This window comes from Globicephala melas, chromosome 7, assembly GCF_963455315.2.
Source record: "Globicephala melas chromosome 7, mGloMel1.2, whole genome shotgun sequence".
In the NCBI taxonomy this organism is placed as follows: Eukaryota; Metazoa; Chordata; class Mammalia; order Artiodactyla; family Delphinidae; genus Globicephala; species Globicephala melas.
This window is the reverse complement of record NC_083320.1, coordinates 86,663,401-86,677,389: the sequence shown is the minus strand read 5'-3', so window position 1 is coordinate 86,677,389 and position 13,989 is coordinate 86,663,401. Positions and strand designations below refer to the sequence as shown.

The window sequence follows — 13,989 nt, the reverse complement described above, 5'->3', positions numbered from 1 at the left end:
CAATTGCTAAATATTCAAGACTTTTGTTGATACCAAATTGGCCACGTGAATGGGGGTAGTCATACCGCAAAAAACAGCAAGGGCTAAAAAACAGGGCTCCTCCCTTCCAGTTCCCCACTGCTGTGTAGAGGAGAAAAAATATTTTCCTTTACCCTACTGAGTTTTTACCTGAGAGCTTGTAATAAAAAATTAACAAGAGAAGAACCAACGGAAGTGTATTAACATGAATACCTCATGTATACATAGGAAACACCCAGGGAAAAATGAGTAACTCCCAAAAGTGGCTTAGAATTCAAGCTTAAATCCCTTGTTAAAAGGGAAAGAGGAGGAGAGATGAAGGCCTCTTAGAGGAGAGTAAAGGATTTCTATGAAAGATGGTCCTTGAAGAATAGATAAGAGGTATAGTTTGTGACAAAGTTTATCTGGGGTGTCACTGAGTTCTAATCTCTTCTGTGCTAAGAATCAATTTTCCCTGGTTGATGAAACTCCTGAGGAGGGGATTTATGACAACTGAATTCCCTTTGAAGGATCTGTCTTTAGGCAGATAGGGAAGTTCAGAGAAAGCTTCTCCATACATTTTCTGTTTTTCAAGTGCCTACAGCTCAAGATGATCAATATACCACTATGCTACATTTTAGTGTGGTGTGTTCTGCTACCCTTCACCTCTGAGAGAAGGTTTACCAGCTCACCACTGCCAGCTTACTTAATTTCAGAGTATGTATTCATCACAATTAGCACTATACATAGAGCACATGCTCATTCTTTTCTTCCAAGTTTAAATAGTCTTTGGATTCCAAAAGAATTAAAAACAATCTAATTCAAAGCTTCCTAAGATATGTTTGTAACAGTACACAAAGTCACTCCCTTCTTAATCCTTTGTTTTAATTTCTTCTCCTATATTTTTTCAAATATTTTGCCTCCTCATTTGATAGAAACTACCAGAGAGTTGAAGTTCTCTTATGTATTTTGTGTTTTTTCCATTATGCCTACTGGCATATTTACTAGAATAATAAAATTGAGCTAGAACATGATAGATGAAATTGCTAGAAAATAGGTCAAGAAATAGTGTTGGCTTTGATTATTGCCAAGTTTTACTATCTACTTAAAATGTTACCATGAGTATGGTCACATTTTATACACTTCTATTTAATTTACAGATTGTAATTATATTTTAATGTTTAATTAATAATAATTTTAATCTCTAGCCTCAAAGAACAGTTAATATGTTTTAGTATAGGTACAACTATATGGTATGGTATACAAGTAAGGTATTCAAATAGTCTTGAAATTTTCAAAAGAAAAGAGAAAAAAATAACATCTTAGACTCCAAAATAGAGAAAAATAATGAAATATATGGGTAATCGCCCCTACGCTCCCCAACAGAAAGGAAATCAAAGAAATTTTTTTAAATGACAAGTTAAAAAGCAGAGTTCTCAAGTATTACTTTTGGTTTTCAAAAAAGCATGCTTTTTATTAAAACACTACAAAGACTCATTTAGAAATGTTCAGTTGCTAATGCTGATATCTGAAAACTCTCACACACACACTCACACAGATACACACAGACACACACATAAACTAAGATTGTTCATCTCCCTTTTCAATTTCAGGGGAGCCTATGGTCATGATGTAGGGAAACGTCCTTGGGTTATAGGAGATGAGACTATTTTGGGACTTATGACTGACATTGTAGGTAAGTATAAAATGAATTTTTTCCAGAAGAATCATAAAGATATGATCATTTAGTTATACACATAGGTTATACGGTAAAAATTTTATTGAAGAATGTCCTGATTTTCTATTTTAATCCATAACACTAAGGCGTAAGCATGCCTTTAATTAAGACTTATTGCTAATGTTATTTTTTATTATATATTCTAGGACTAGTATTTGCTCACCAATGAGAAACACACATATTTATAATTAAATAAGTTTCATAAAAATCAACTTAAAAGACTTTTATAAGGTTTTATTATATGGTAAAATAAACATTAACCTTAACATGCTAAAACACCAATACCTTTTGGTTCATTTCAACTTAATTCATGGTGATCTTTTAAAATTAGGCTGAGTGCTGTTGAAAATAATATAGTTGATGCTGTTTTTTGGTATATAGTGTATTCCTTAAAGTGAATTCTATCTACTCTTGGTAAAACTATTCAAGATAGTTTTAGATGGTAAATGTGTTAACATTTCAAAAAAAGTTATCTGTTTAATTGGGTTGATTGTTCAGCATTGCCTAAAATCTTATATGAAATTTAAGGTATTAAACAAACAAAAAATATAGCTCTGATGACCAGAGACGAGTGTGCTTCTGGGCCCCATAGTAAGTTTCCTACATAAAGCCTCTTCTTTAAGATCAGGAAATGTAACAAACTTCCCTAAAACATACAAATAAACATAGAGAACTAGGCAAAGTGAGGTGACAGAGGAATATGTTCCAAACAAATAACAACATGAAACTGAAGAACTAAGTGAAGTGTTGATAAGTAATCTACTCGATAAAAAAATCAAGGTAGTGATTATAAAAATGCTCAATGAATTAGGGAGAATGGATGAAAACAGTGAGGAGTTAAACAAAGAGTTAGAAAATATAAAGAAGAACCAAACAGACCTGAAGAATACAATAACTGAAATAAAAATACACTAGATGGAATCAACAGTAAATTAGATGATACAGAGGAACGTGTCAGTGAACTGGAAGACAGAGTAGTGTAAATCACTCCAGCTAAGCAGAGAAAAGAATAAGGAATTGAAAAATAAGGACAGTTTAAGAGACCCCTGGGACAATATCTAGTGTACTATCATTCACATTATAGGGGTCCCAGAAGGAGAAGACAGAAAGGGGCAGAGAAGTTATTTGAAGTGATAATAGCTGAAAACTTCCCTAACCTGGGAAAGGAAACAGACATCCAGGTCCAGAAATCACAGAGATAAGATCAAACCAAAGAGGTCCACACCAAGACACATTGTAATTAAAATGTCAAAAAATAAAGAGAAAGAGAAAATCTTAAAAGCAGCAAGGGAAAAGCAAGTAATTACATACAAGAGAACTCCCATAAAACAGTCAGCTGACTTTTCAGCAGGAACTCTGCAAGGCCAGAAGGGAGTGTCATCACATATTTAAAGTGGTGAAGAAAAAAAAAACCTATGAACAAGAATACTCTACCTGGCAAGACTATCATTCAAATTTGAAGGAGAGATGAAGAGTTTCACAAATAAGCAAAAGTTAGAAGAGTTCAGCACCACTAAATCTGCTTTACAAGAAATGTGAAAGAAAATTCTGTAAGTGGAAAAGAAAAGGCCACAACTAGAAATCTCTCTCTCTGTTTTAATGTTCTTACACAGTATTCATTTGCTCTGTAACAATTCACATTTTAAATAGTGCTTCCTGACAACATGCCAGCTGGCTCTTCTTGAATAGGGGCAATAAGGATAGCAATTCACATTCAAGGTGGTGATATTACCAGACCACACTAGAAGGGTAAGCAGAGATCCTGGGGAGGGGGGCGGTGTGTGTGTGGTGGGGAGGATGTTGTCTAGGGTAGAGGGTTTGTAAGGGAAGGAAAGAGGAGAGGTTGGGAGAAGGAACACCCTTGAATTTGCAGAAGTCATTACTCTATCTAAGTAGTGGTTGTATTGGCTTTGCTGGTAACCCCATGTAGGGAGAAGAGGAAGAAAGGAGCACTTCCTATCTTAGATGTTTGGTTGGGGGCTTGCCTGCGAGGAGAAGGAAGTTTAGGGACACATTTGACAAGAGACCAGCACCCACACCAATCAGGTGAAGCTTACTCAGTCTTCAGCCACCATTTACATCCTCTATACTGGCTGCAAGAGGGAGAGGAAACCTCAAGCTTTTGTACTATGTTTAACAAGAAGAAATTCAAACTTATTATAGTCAAAACAATCTAAGGCAGTTTGCAAACATACCACAAAGAATTTAGGGACATTGTTTTTCTAGCTTCTTCTTATGTATTTCTGGGAGTCACCCCAGCATAAATATAGTCTTCTGCCCCAATCAACCCCCACAAACCAGATCCTCAGTAAACAACTTTGCATTTTACTCCTGCCCAAAGTGGCTGGCTTCCCAGAAAGCCTCAACATGGTAGAGAACCAGGCCTAGATGGCCCAGCCCAGGTTGCAGGACTACTGCCCAAGTTTAGGTATTCAGTCAACTAAAAATTAGTCCTTAGAATTCTCTATTAGACTAAAATCTCACTGATAAGGCAAGGAGGACACAGTTCAATCCATAACATATTCCCTGTGAAAACAGAGTTAAATAAATGTTTATCCACCTCTACACTAACTTAGCTCCCAGTATCTAGGCAGGAGACTGGAAAAGTCTTCACTGCGATATTTGGGCAGCCTGAAGGTTCTGACATGGGTTTTCATAGCACGACAAACCCCACCACATGCACAGCGGGGAACACAGTGGGTGCTTAACACACCCCAAACTACCAGACTTTAAGGAAAACCTGTTTTTAGTTTATGAACTATATGAACGTGTAACCTGTTCCGTTCAGCAAGTTAAAAAAAAAAAAAAACAACACTCCATCGAAGAGTTGCAAGCAAAAGCAACAAGCTCGGTTTGCTGCTAGTTATTACTGAGTAATCATTACACTACACACATTTCTGTTTTATGTGGTTATATTATAGGATCAGAAGATTGGCTTCTAGTTTAAGATAACACATTAAGTACAAACTGAAAATGCTCCTTTCTATTCCAAAAACAGAGAAATGATAGAAAAAAAATTAGATTAACAAACATATAGCAACACTAAAAAAAATTAAATAGAAATCCCTACTGACCAGAAATATAGCAACTGCTGAGAAAGAAGCAGTTGAAAGCTGGAAGCACAATATCTGGGGGGGTAGTGCATGGAGCCAGGAGTGTGTAGGGCCTGAGTGCAGGACTCTCACAAGCCCCAGGGCGAATCTGCAGAGCCCTGGATGCTTGGGGCTCAAACTCAAGGCCAGAACCTTGTCAGCCAGGGTGGGTAAAGGTGAAAACATAGCATCTCCTGCCAAACCAGTCAGGATCTTGGGAGCACAGAGCATTTGATCAGACTGCCAGCATTATCCAGAGGAGTGTATATTCTCATGGAGGGAATTCCCACCTGAACAATCCTGGACTACATTTACGGGTGTATTAATTAGTTGTTTGACAATGCTTTCATTTATGTTCATTTTTTAGACGCCTATTATATTCATTCAAATGCCTAACATGTAAATTTAAAAAAAAACTGAAAAAAATCCTGCATTAATTTGACCTGAGCATGTATGTTTTCCTTAGATGTGGACTGTCTCTTTCTTTGCTAGATTTGCTTTCAGAACATAAATTACATGCTAATCCTATTATTTTGTGATTAGTATTTATTATCCTTTAAGAGGAGTTCAGATGTTTATATACAGGCCAGGGAAGTGGTAAGGCTATCATTTAGTGAGATTTATTTATGAAGCCCATAAAACCTGCAAAAAGATTTCCTTTGATCGTTTAAAAGTTTATAGCTCTATTGCAACTTATTAAATGTGCATGTGTTTTGTTGCCCAGCAAATACACATATGTCAGAATGATCAATGAAATTTAAACCAGCTCACCTCTCATGATGATTACTAAGGAAATTAAAAAACAACAACAACAACTAAATACTCAGATTTATTTAGATAAGTAAGAAGATTGAGCTTACTAAAAATGTTTAAAGAATATTTATCAGTTCTAGCTTTAGGGATTTTTGTGTGTCTTTGAAATACCATACAAAGCTGTAACGTATGGGACAAACTTCCTTATGTTTTCTGTGATTTTTGTCCTTGAATGTTGTATAAATTAAATTACATTTGATCTTAATTATACAGGATATAAAAATAACAATTATGTCTTGAAATGGGCAAAGTCACATTTGTACATATGAAACTCAATAAACAGTATATGTATTGTTTATTTTATATATATACAGTATATATATATTCTCAAAGTTTCAAGCCTTAATATGACAAATGAATTGTCATATTTTATTTGAAATATTGTCAGTGCATTAAACTAAATATTTAGTTTAATGATTAGTTTATTAAATGTTTATTTTGTTCTCTACAATTTATGTTGTATCAGGAGAAATATTTCTACATTTTTGTTGTTGACAGTATCTGCAAAAGTATATTATGAGCAGTATTTTAAAAGCTTGTTTTTCTTTTTAATTTCAGTAGCTATCATCTATCCCCAAATTTCTTTACTTTTAAAACTGTATATGTTAGTCCAAGAAACGGTTCTTAAGTTGAAAAATGAATGAGTTCACTTTGTTCGATTTAGTAGGAACTGATTCTTTTAGAAGGTATTGTGTGTCTGTTCATGTTTATTTTCTTTGCTGCAAATCCCATGCAGGTTCCCTTTTGCCTTGGTTGATAGTAAGTTCTGAGAAAATTTGGTAGAGTTCGAAGTAGCAAAAATATTTTGTTAAAAAAAAAAAAATTTAATAGCTCCTAATTTGTTTCTCATCCACATATATAGTACTCTGTTGCAATTTTTTAAAATCATTCTTTCTCACATGTAATACAAGAAACCTAAAATCCTCTTTGGAAGTAGATATTGTATAAATCACAAAATAAATGTTAAAATTATGTGGTAACTACAGAAGAGAGCAGCAGAAGTCAAATTGATTTTTGCTACTTGTGGGCTGTCTAAATGTGTCATGAACAGATAAGTTGTATATTTTGGACTATGACTGAATCTTCCAGGTTCTTAAAACCACAACCTGTATTTTGCCATAAAATTTCTCAAAAAGAAGTAACAGGAGTATAATAAAAATTATTATGTGTACAAATTGATAGAGTGGATAGAGAAGCGGAAGACACAGTGAGCAGCCCTGTATTTCTATGTCCACAGACATAGAAAAGAATTTCCATTTCAGATGAGAAGAAAAACCATTAATAAAACATTTTATATGGAGCTAACAATTCTGCAAAACATGGAATAACTTTCCCTTATAGTTAATGTCATATTATCAAGATGCTAGAAATAGAATTGCTGAAGAATATTATTAGTATTATTATTAAGCCTACTTCTCCCTGGGTACATAAACATCACAAAGGGCTAGATACATACATTTCGGCTTATAAGAATGTTGTAATGTGAACATAAATTTGCTTTATGAAACTTGTGGTTGACCCTCAGAGAAGCAATAATCCCTGGGAGCTCTCTCCAAAGTCATAAATCCTCAACCACACACTAGCCACCTCCAAGGCCATAGGAATTTGCTATTTGAAAAACAGAGTGGAAAGTTCTCGGACTTAGCCGAACTACAAACCTTACAACAAAATCCACAATTAACATTTGCATCTGCTTAATAAAATATACAGAACATGGTATGGCAGTTATGAGATCCATCATTAACCTTCTTATCAAACACTAAGCAGCCTGGAACCCTGCTGGCCTCACTTTGCAAAATATTTGAAATTAAATGAAGATTAGAAAGGTGCAGAGGGATGTTAGTAATGAACATGGGCTTCCTATATTTGACTTACAGGGAGTGGATAATGTAGACAACACTTCCAAATGTTACCTTGAACAAAGATTTTAATTAATATTTTTTTCTATAAGATTTTGTCTCCTACTTCCTATCTGTGAGAACTTAAGCGAGTTAGTTCATTTCTGTGCACATCAGTTTCCTCATTGATAAATATGGAAATCAAAGTAGATACCTTATCAAGTTACTGTGAAAATAATACAAGTTACATTAGAAGTGTTGGCGCATAATAAGGGCTCAATAAACGTTAGCATGCCAGGCATTGAGATAAGAAGGCAGTGCTTGTACATAACTTTCACCTTCTGGTAAACAAAAAGTTATGTTCAATAAATAAGCAAGCAAGAAAGCACTCTTCAAATGAGAACCCTGGCTCACACCCATCTCAGATGAAATAATTCAAATTTTTACATTTACTGCAGTGAGTTTTATATGATCTTCTAAAATAAAGACTCTTTCAAATCCTGATAAGTTTTCATGAAGTTTTTAAAAAAAACCTTGGCCTCTAGTAAATTTGCCCTCAATACTTGTGGTTCTTTCTTTTATTTTTATTGAATTTTAGTCAGATGAATGGATAAAGAAGATGTGGTGTATACATATATAATGGAATATTACTCAGCCATAAAGAAGAATGAAATAATGCCATTTGCAGGGGTGTGGATGGACCTAGAGCATATTATGCTTAGTGAAAGAAGCCATACAGAGAAAGACAAATACTGTATGATATCACCTATGTGGAATCTAAAAAATAATACAAAAGAAGGTATATGCAAAACAGAAGCAGAGTTATGGATGTAGGAAACAAACAAGTGGTTGCCAAAGGGAAGAGGGAAGAGGGAGGAGCCAAACAGGGGAGTTACAAACTACTATGTATAAAATAGATAAGCAACAAGGATATATTGTACAGCACAGGGAATTACAGCTCATACTTATAGTTATTGATGTTTCAACATTATTTCACAAAAAGTTCTTGGGAGAAAGAGAAGGTACAAAGAAAAGCAACTTGAAATAATTTCAGCTTGCTTAAAAAAAAATTTTTGTCTTATGGAATGCTGATAATATTGAAATATCTTAAAACAGCAAATGTTGATTTCAGAAATACATATTAGACCAAAAGAGATAGGTCAATTAGATATATTTCCTTTGGAAAATAGGCTAAAAATCAGTCTGACTGGTGGCCCTTTCATGTTAACAATGCTTGTTTCTTTAGTGCCTTTAGGTCATATTTGGAATAAACATTTCTGTTAATGTTCTGCAGCATTAATATTTGCACCATCCTTAGATATACATAGGTACGCACGTACATGTTAAGTACACCGAACCTCTCCTTGACAAAGTTCGTTAGCAGGTGAGGAGGGCATTTTGTGAAGAGCTTGATTGAATTTAAAGTGTGCCAAGGCGGGATAATTTTTGCGGGCAAATTATTCAAGTCAGTGAGGGATTATTTACAAAGAATTGATCCAATGTTAGCATGCCATTGAGAGTGAGGGGAGGAAAGGCCACGTGTATGTCTAGATTAATTCAGCCTAGCACTTGTGGTTCATCACATTCCATGCAAGAAAAATTTTAGGTGATCCAAAGTGAACACTATTATTTGAAGGACTAACATTCCTGAGGAATGAATAATTATTTTAATCAGAAGGTAATCACTAAGCAAAAATGGAATGCCTGACCTTGTATAGAAAGTCTCACTCCCTTCCTGCCTCTTCTATTTCTTTGTTTTCATTTTGTGATAAAATTTATGAACTTTCTCCTCTTTTGTTTTCTTCCCACCACATTCTTTAAAATGCTTTTCTTTCTACTAATTCTGCTTGCTCAGTATGTTTGGGGCGTGGCTCCCCCATGGATACCAAAATAGGAGGATGCTCAAGTCCCTAATATAAAGTGAGTCGTGCCATGAATAAAGTCCGTCCTCCATATCCGCAGGTTTCATATCCACAGATAAGGAGGGCCAAATGTATTATTTTTCCTTCCTTTTCTCCTTCCACGCTCCCTGCCAGAATATTTTTTATTAAAATGAATAGTGTTCAGAAAAGATGTGTGTAAAGAGCTAACAGGGAGTTAAGAGTTATATAAGATTAATATAATAGATAATGTTTTGTTTTAGAAATAACAGTAAAAATTCATACCATAATGCAAAGAAACGAATAAAATAAAGCTTGCAGCATTTCTTTCACCATATTTCTAAAAGACTTTTATACCGTAGGAGAAGACATATGCCCCTGTATACAAATTAAGCTTTCTAGTATGTTTGAGACATTTTATTTAGTGCTAGGAATGCAGAATGAGGTTGTCGTTATTGTCCCTTGACTTGAGACACTATTCACATTACAATGACCAGAGATACATCTCCTAACAGCCACCATTTATTTACCAACCTTGCATTCAAATGGGGAAATCCATCAATCAAATGCAACAAAAAGTTTTTCTTGACTAAATGAAGACACAGGCCTTTCCTTAAATGGCTATGTTGAAATATAAATTCCTAAGTTATACACTTATTTCCAGTGGCCTTCCCTCAAGTGAACTTAACCTAAAATCCATCTATTAATTAGATTAATTATTCTACTTACTGTCTATTCTTTTAGTAAAAATGGGACTCTATCAGAAGTATTTCATTGGATACAAAGTGCAAGACTTGTATGATGCATTTTCTCTAACACCTAGTACAGCCTTACAAACATTAAAGCTCACAGCCCATTTTTCTCAGTGATAGTAAAGAGAAATCATTCCTATTAAACAGGTCTAATTGCCTTTAAGAGACATCATAAGAACTAAAAATAGGGAAAGTATTATTATCTTTGTTATTGCGCTCTGAGTTCTTCAGTATTCAATGTATGCTTTGTCTCTGGGTCTGTTTCCAGTGGCAAAACCCTTGTTAACAGGAATTATATCAGATTATGATTGTGTAGTGGATATATTAATTTTGTGTGTTTTCTTCATCAGACAATACATATCTATATTAATTATCTTATATCAGTGTGTATAAATAAACCCCAGAGCTATTTAGCTCTTTGTACTTTGCTCCTAGCTCTTTTGTCTTATAAACTACAGTATTGTATATCTCACTGTAATAACAGTGAATTATGTTTAGCAACATTGCCTTCTTTTATTAAAGGTGCATTTTAATTTGATGTCACAAACAACCAGCTTTAAAAATGTGATGGGCTTTCATTTCTTTTTAGATTCCTTTTAGAGATACACTTACCACAAAAATGTCCTCTGTGGGAATTTGGCAACGTAGCTGATGATAGGATAAATCATTTTTAGTTTAGCAAATGCTTCACTATTATGTTATTATTATTTACTATGTCAAAAAGGAAATATAATTTTTAGCTAGCTATATGCATATGAGTCCAGCTATTGTTTGATAAAATGAGTCAAGTGGGAAAACTTCCATTTCTTTGTGATGACACATCAAATGTGTCCTTATCTCTAAAAACATTAAGGATGAAGGAGTGATAGTTTGTTTTTCCAGGTACTCTTAGAACTAATAGAACAATCTAAATTATGATATATTTATTTTGCAGGAGCCAATGAGAAAGAAATAGCCCTGATGAATGGTTTGACTGTTAATTTACATCTTCTATTGGTAAGTTTCCTATTCCACCAATGTTTAGTATACACTGTTTACAGAATCTGACATTTTTCAATCTTTAATCCATGAGCATTTGGAGGTTTACTTATTTAAAAATAAGTTTTGAGGTTGTTTTCATTTCTACCAGGAAATGCTGGACCATGACAGAATGGCTTCTTCGTAACCATGGGAGAGTTGACTCTTGCAAAGAGCTTTAGAATAATGAATAGCTCTTATATCAGAACATAAGGAATAAGAGTCACAGTGGGTAAAAAGCAAAACTGCTGCACACACACAAAACAATGATGTATGAATGGTAGCAAACAGTGAGCTTTTCAGAAAGACAGTTTTCCAATATGCTGGGCTTTAGTAGGGTGGGACTATGAATTAGTATGTCTTTGTAGGCTAATTTTGGGAGAGTAGATTAAAAAAGAATTAGAAAATAAAACTAAATTGGAGAAAAAGAACCTAGTACCTTAAATGAGTCACTGTGTTTAGGTGTTTCTTACATCCTAAGAACTTAATAATGTGTATGCCTTAGAATGTCAAATATATTATTGATTTGAAATATGGTACCTATAGTAATTGTTTGATGCTATGAAAAATTTGTATTTCATTTTTGTTTGTTTTTGTTTTTTGTTTTTGCGGTACGCGGGCCTCTCACTGCCGTGGCCTCTCCCGTTGCGGAGCACAGGCTCCGGACGCACAGGCTCAGCGTCCATGGCTCACGGGCCCAGCCGCTCCGCAGCATGTGGGATCTTCCCAGACCGGGGCACGAACCCGCGTCCCCTGCATCGGCAGGCGGACTCTCAACCACTGCGCCACCAGGGAAGCCCTGTATTTCATTTTTAAGTGAGATTTTGAAAACATGTCTACAAGACAAAGATGCACAATTAAGATATTGATATTTTATTTTGATAAAATATAGACATGATTATTAAATATGCCTGAAGGAAAGTACTTGCGGAGTATGTTAACTATGATGGTAAACAGCATAGTTTTCAGTTCAGACACCTCTGGTTTGGCTCCCAGCTAGGCTACTTAATACCTGTTTGACTTTGGACAAGGGTTTTGGCATCTCTAAATCTTAATTTTTTCCTCTGTAAAAATGAGGATAATACCTACCTCGTACATATGAAACAAGATAATATGTGAAAATTGCTTTAGCACCCTGGCCAGTGGTCAACATCTAATTATCAGTAGTAATCATCCTCATTGTTATTATTGTCAGTCAGTATTGCTTCTCCAGGAACTGTGTGGAGAAATGAAAAGGCCCCACTGAACACATGAGCTACTTCTCTCTGGTGTCTCTAGAAATGCCAAATGTTTCATTAGGGCAAAGGTACTTCTAGTTGAACCTAAAATTAGATTTCATAAAATCATAAAACTGTAGAAATCTTATGTACTAGAAACCAAATCTGCAGTGCTAGATAAACCAATATAAATAAAATATACACAGAACATGATATTTGTCTCATAATAGAGAAATTGCCATTAAACGCATTGGGAAGTTAATTTTTCAATTAACATTTAAGTAAAGTTTGAGAATGTGTTTTTATCTGATTCACATTTTCTCCCAAATTTGCTTTCCTATTGATAAATATAATGAGCAAGTATCTTCTTCCATTTTAGAATTTACTGGAAACAAGGCTAATCAGAGAAGGTACCTTTGACAGACATCTAGCTGTGTAATTAATTAATGCCTTTAAAATGCTGGAGATTATAAAATTAAAGTGTGGTATATATAAAATGAAGAAATGTCTAAGTTGTGCATTAACGCATTTCTCAATAAATCCATTTCATTGCAGTTATCGTTTTTCAAGCCTACACCCAAACGGTATAAAATTCTCCTAGAAGCTAAAGCCTTCCCTTCAGATCATGTAAGGATTCTTCAAATTATATTTATATTCTTTCTGCTCTTCCTAAAGGAGCATATCATTTGCCTGACTTGAATGTTTATTCACTAGTCTTTTCCAAGTAACCTTATAATAAAAAAGATCTGTCAAATGCTTTTGATTTATGCATTTTTTATAGATTGTAGCTTTATTTCTTTGGTTCAAGTAAAACGTGTTAAAGGAAGAAAGAATTGAATGGGAACATTGATTTATTAGTCTTTTTAAAGACATTGAGCAAACCGCTGGTCTAAATCAAGTGCAGTTATAAATGTTTTATTAATTCTTGTTGCTGTTTTATTTTATGAAATTAAATCAATACATATACCAGTACTTAACCTTTTAGGTACATAAAATAGGAATATAAACATTTATTTGTCCATTTGTTTTCATAGCACACTAACATAATTATTGATGCTTTATAATTAAAAAAATGTATTAAGGACTAAAAGAATTTTTTGTGGTTCAAGAAAAAAAATCATGCTACTTTTTCAGGAATCACAGTTGGTAAGAAATATGATTGTTCCAGACACAGACAGACACAGATTAAAGTATACTGCAGTTTCAGTGCTGTATTTCAGTTTTAGTGTTGGAGAAACTTGATTTCTGTCTTTTCTAAGTATTCTAGCCTACACCTTGTAATTTTAAGGCACTTAATTAATGCAAATTAATAACCATGATCTTACTAAAAAAGGATCAAACCTCTATTTTGAAAAACTTCAGGGTTTCAAAATTTCTTGTTCCCATTTATATCTTGGGCTCTCAATGAAGGGAACTTCTTGATGCCCTTTTCTTTTACTAGCTTACTCTTTCTAGGACAAGCCACTTCTGTACTCTCTGTTGGAGCCTAGCAAATCCCCACCTGCTCACTTTGGTTATTTTGTAAATTCTGTTTTGACTTGCATTAGATGATTTAATATCTTATTCTAAAAATCTTTTGTACTCCTAAAGTCTACATGACCCCTACATTTCCATCCATTTCTAATATTTTGTGTTTCAAAGAATG

General features: G+C 34.3%; 1 protein-coding gene across 1 annotated transcript in view; it reads left to right on the top strand.

The window, feature by feature from the left end:
• Positions 1 to 13,989, top strand: part of KYNU (kynureninase) — a 90,308-nt gene that overhangs the window by 20,101 nt on the left and 56,218 nt on the right. Inside the window, exons 4-6 of the mRNA XM_030883037.2 lie at positions 1,611 to 1,693; positions 11,045 to 11,106; positions 12,900 to 12,971. Of these exons, the coding sequence (XP_030738897.1) occupies positions 1,611 to 1,693; positions 11,045 to 11,106; positions 12,900 to 12,971 (217 nt within the window). The remainder of the gene's footprint in view (positions 1 to 1,610; positions 1,694 to 11,044; positions 11,107 to 12,899; positions 12,972 to 13,989) is intronic.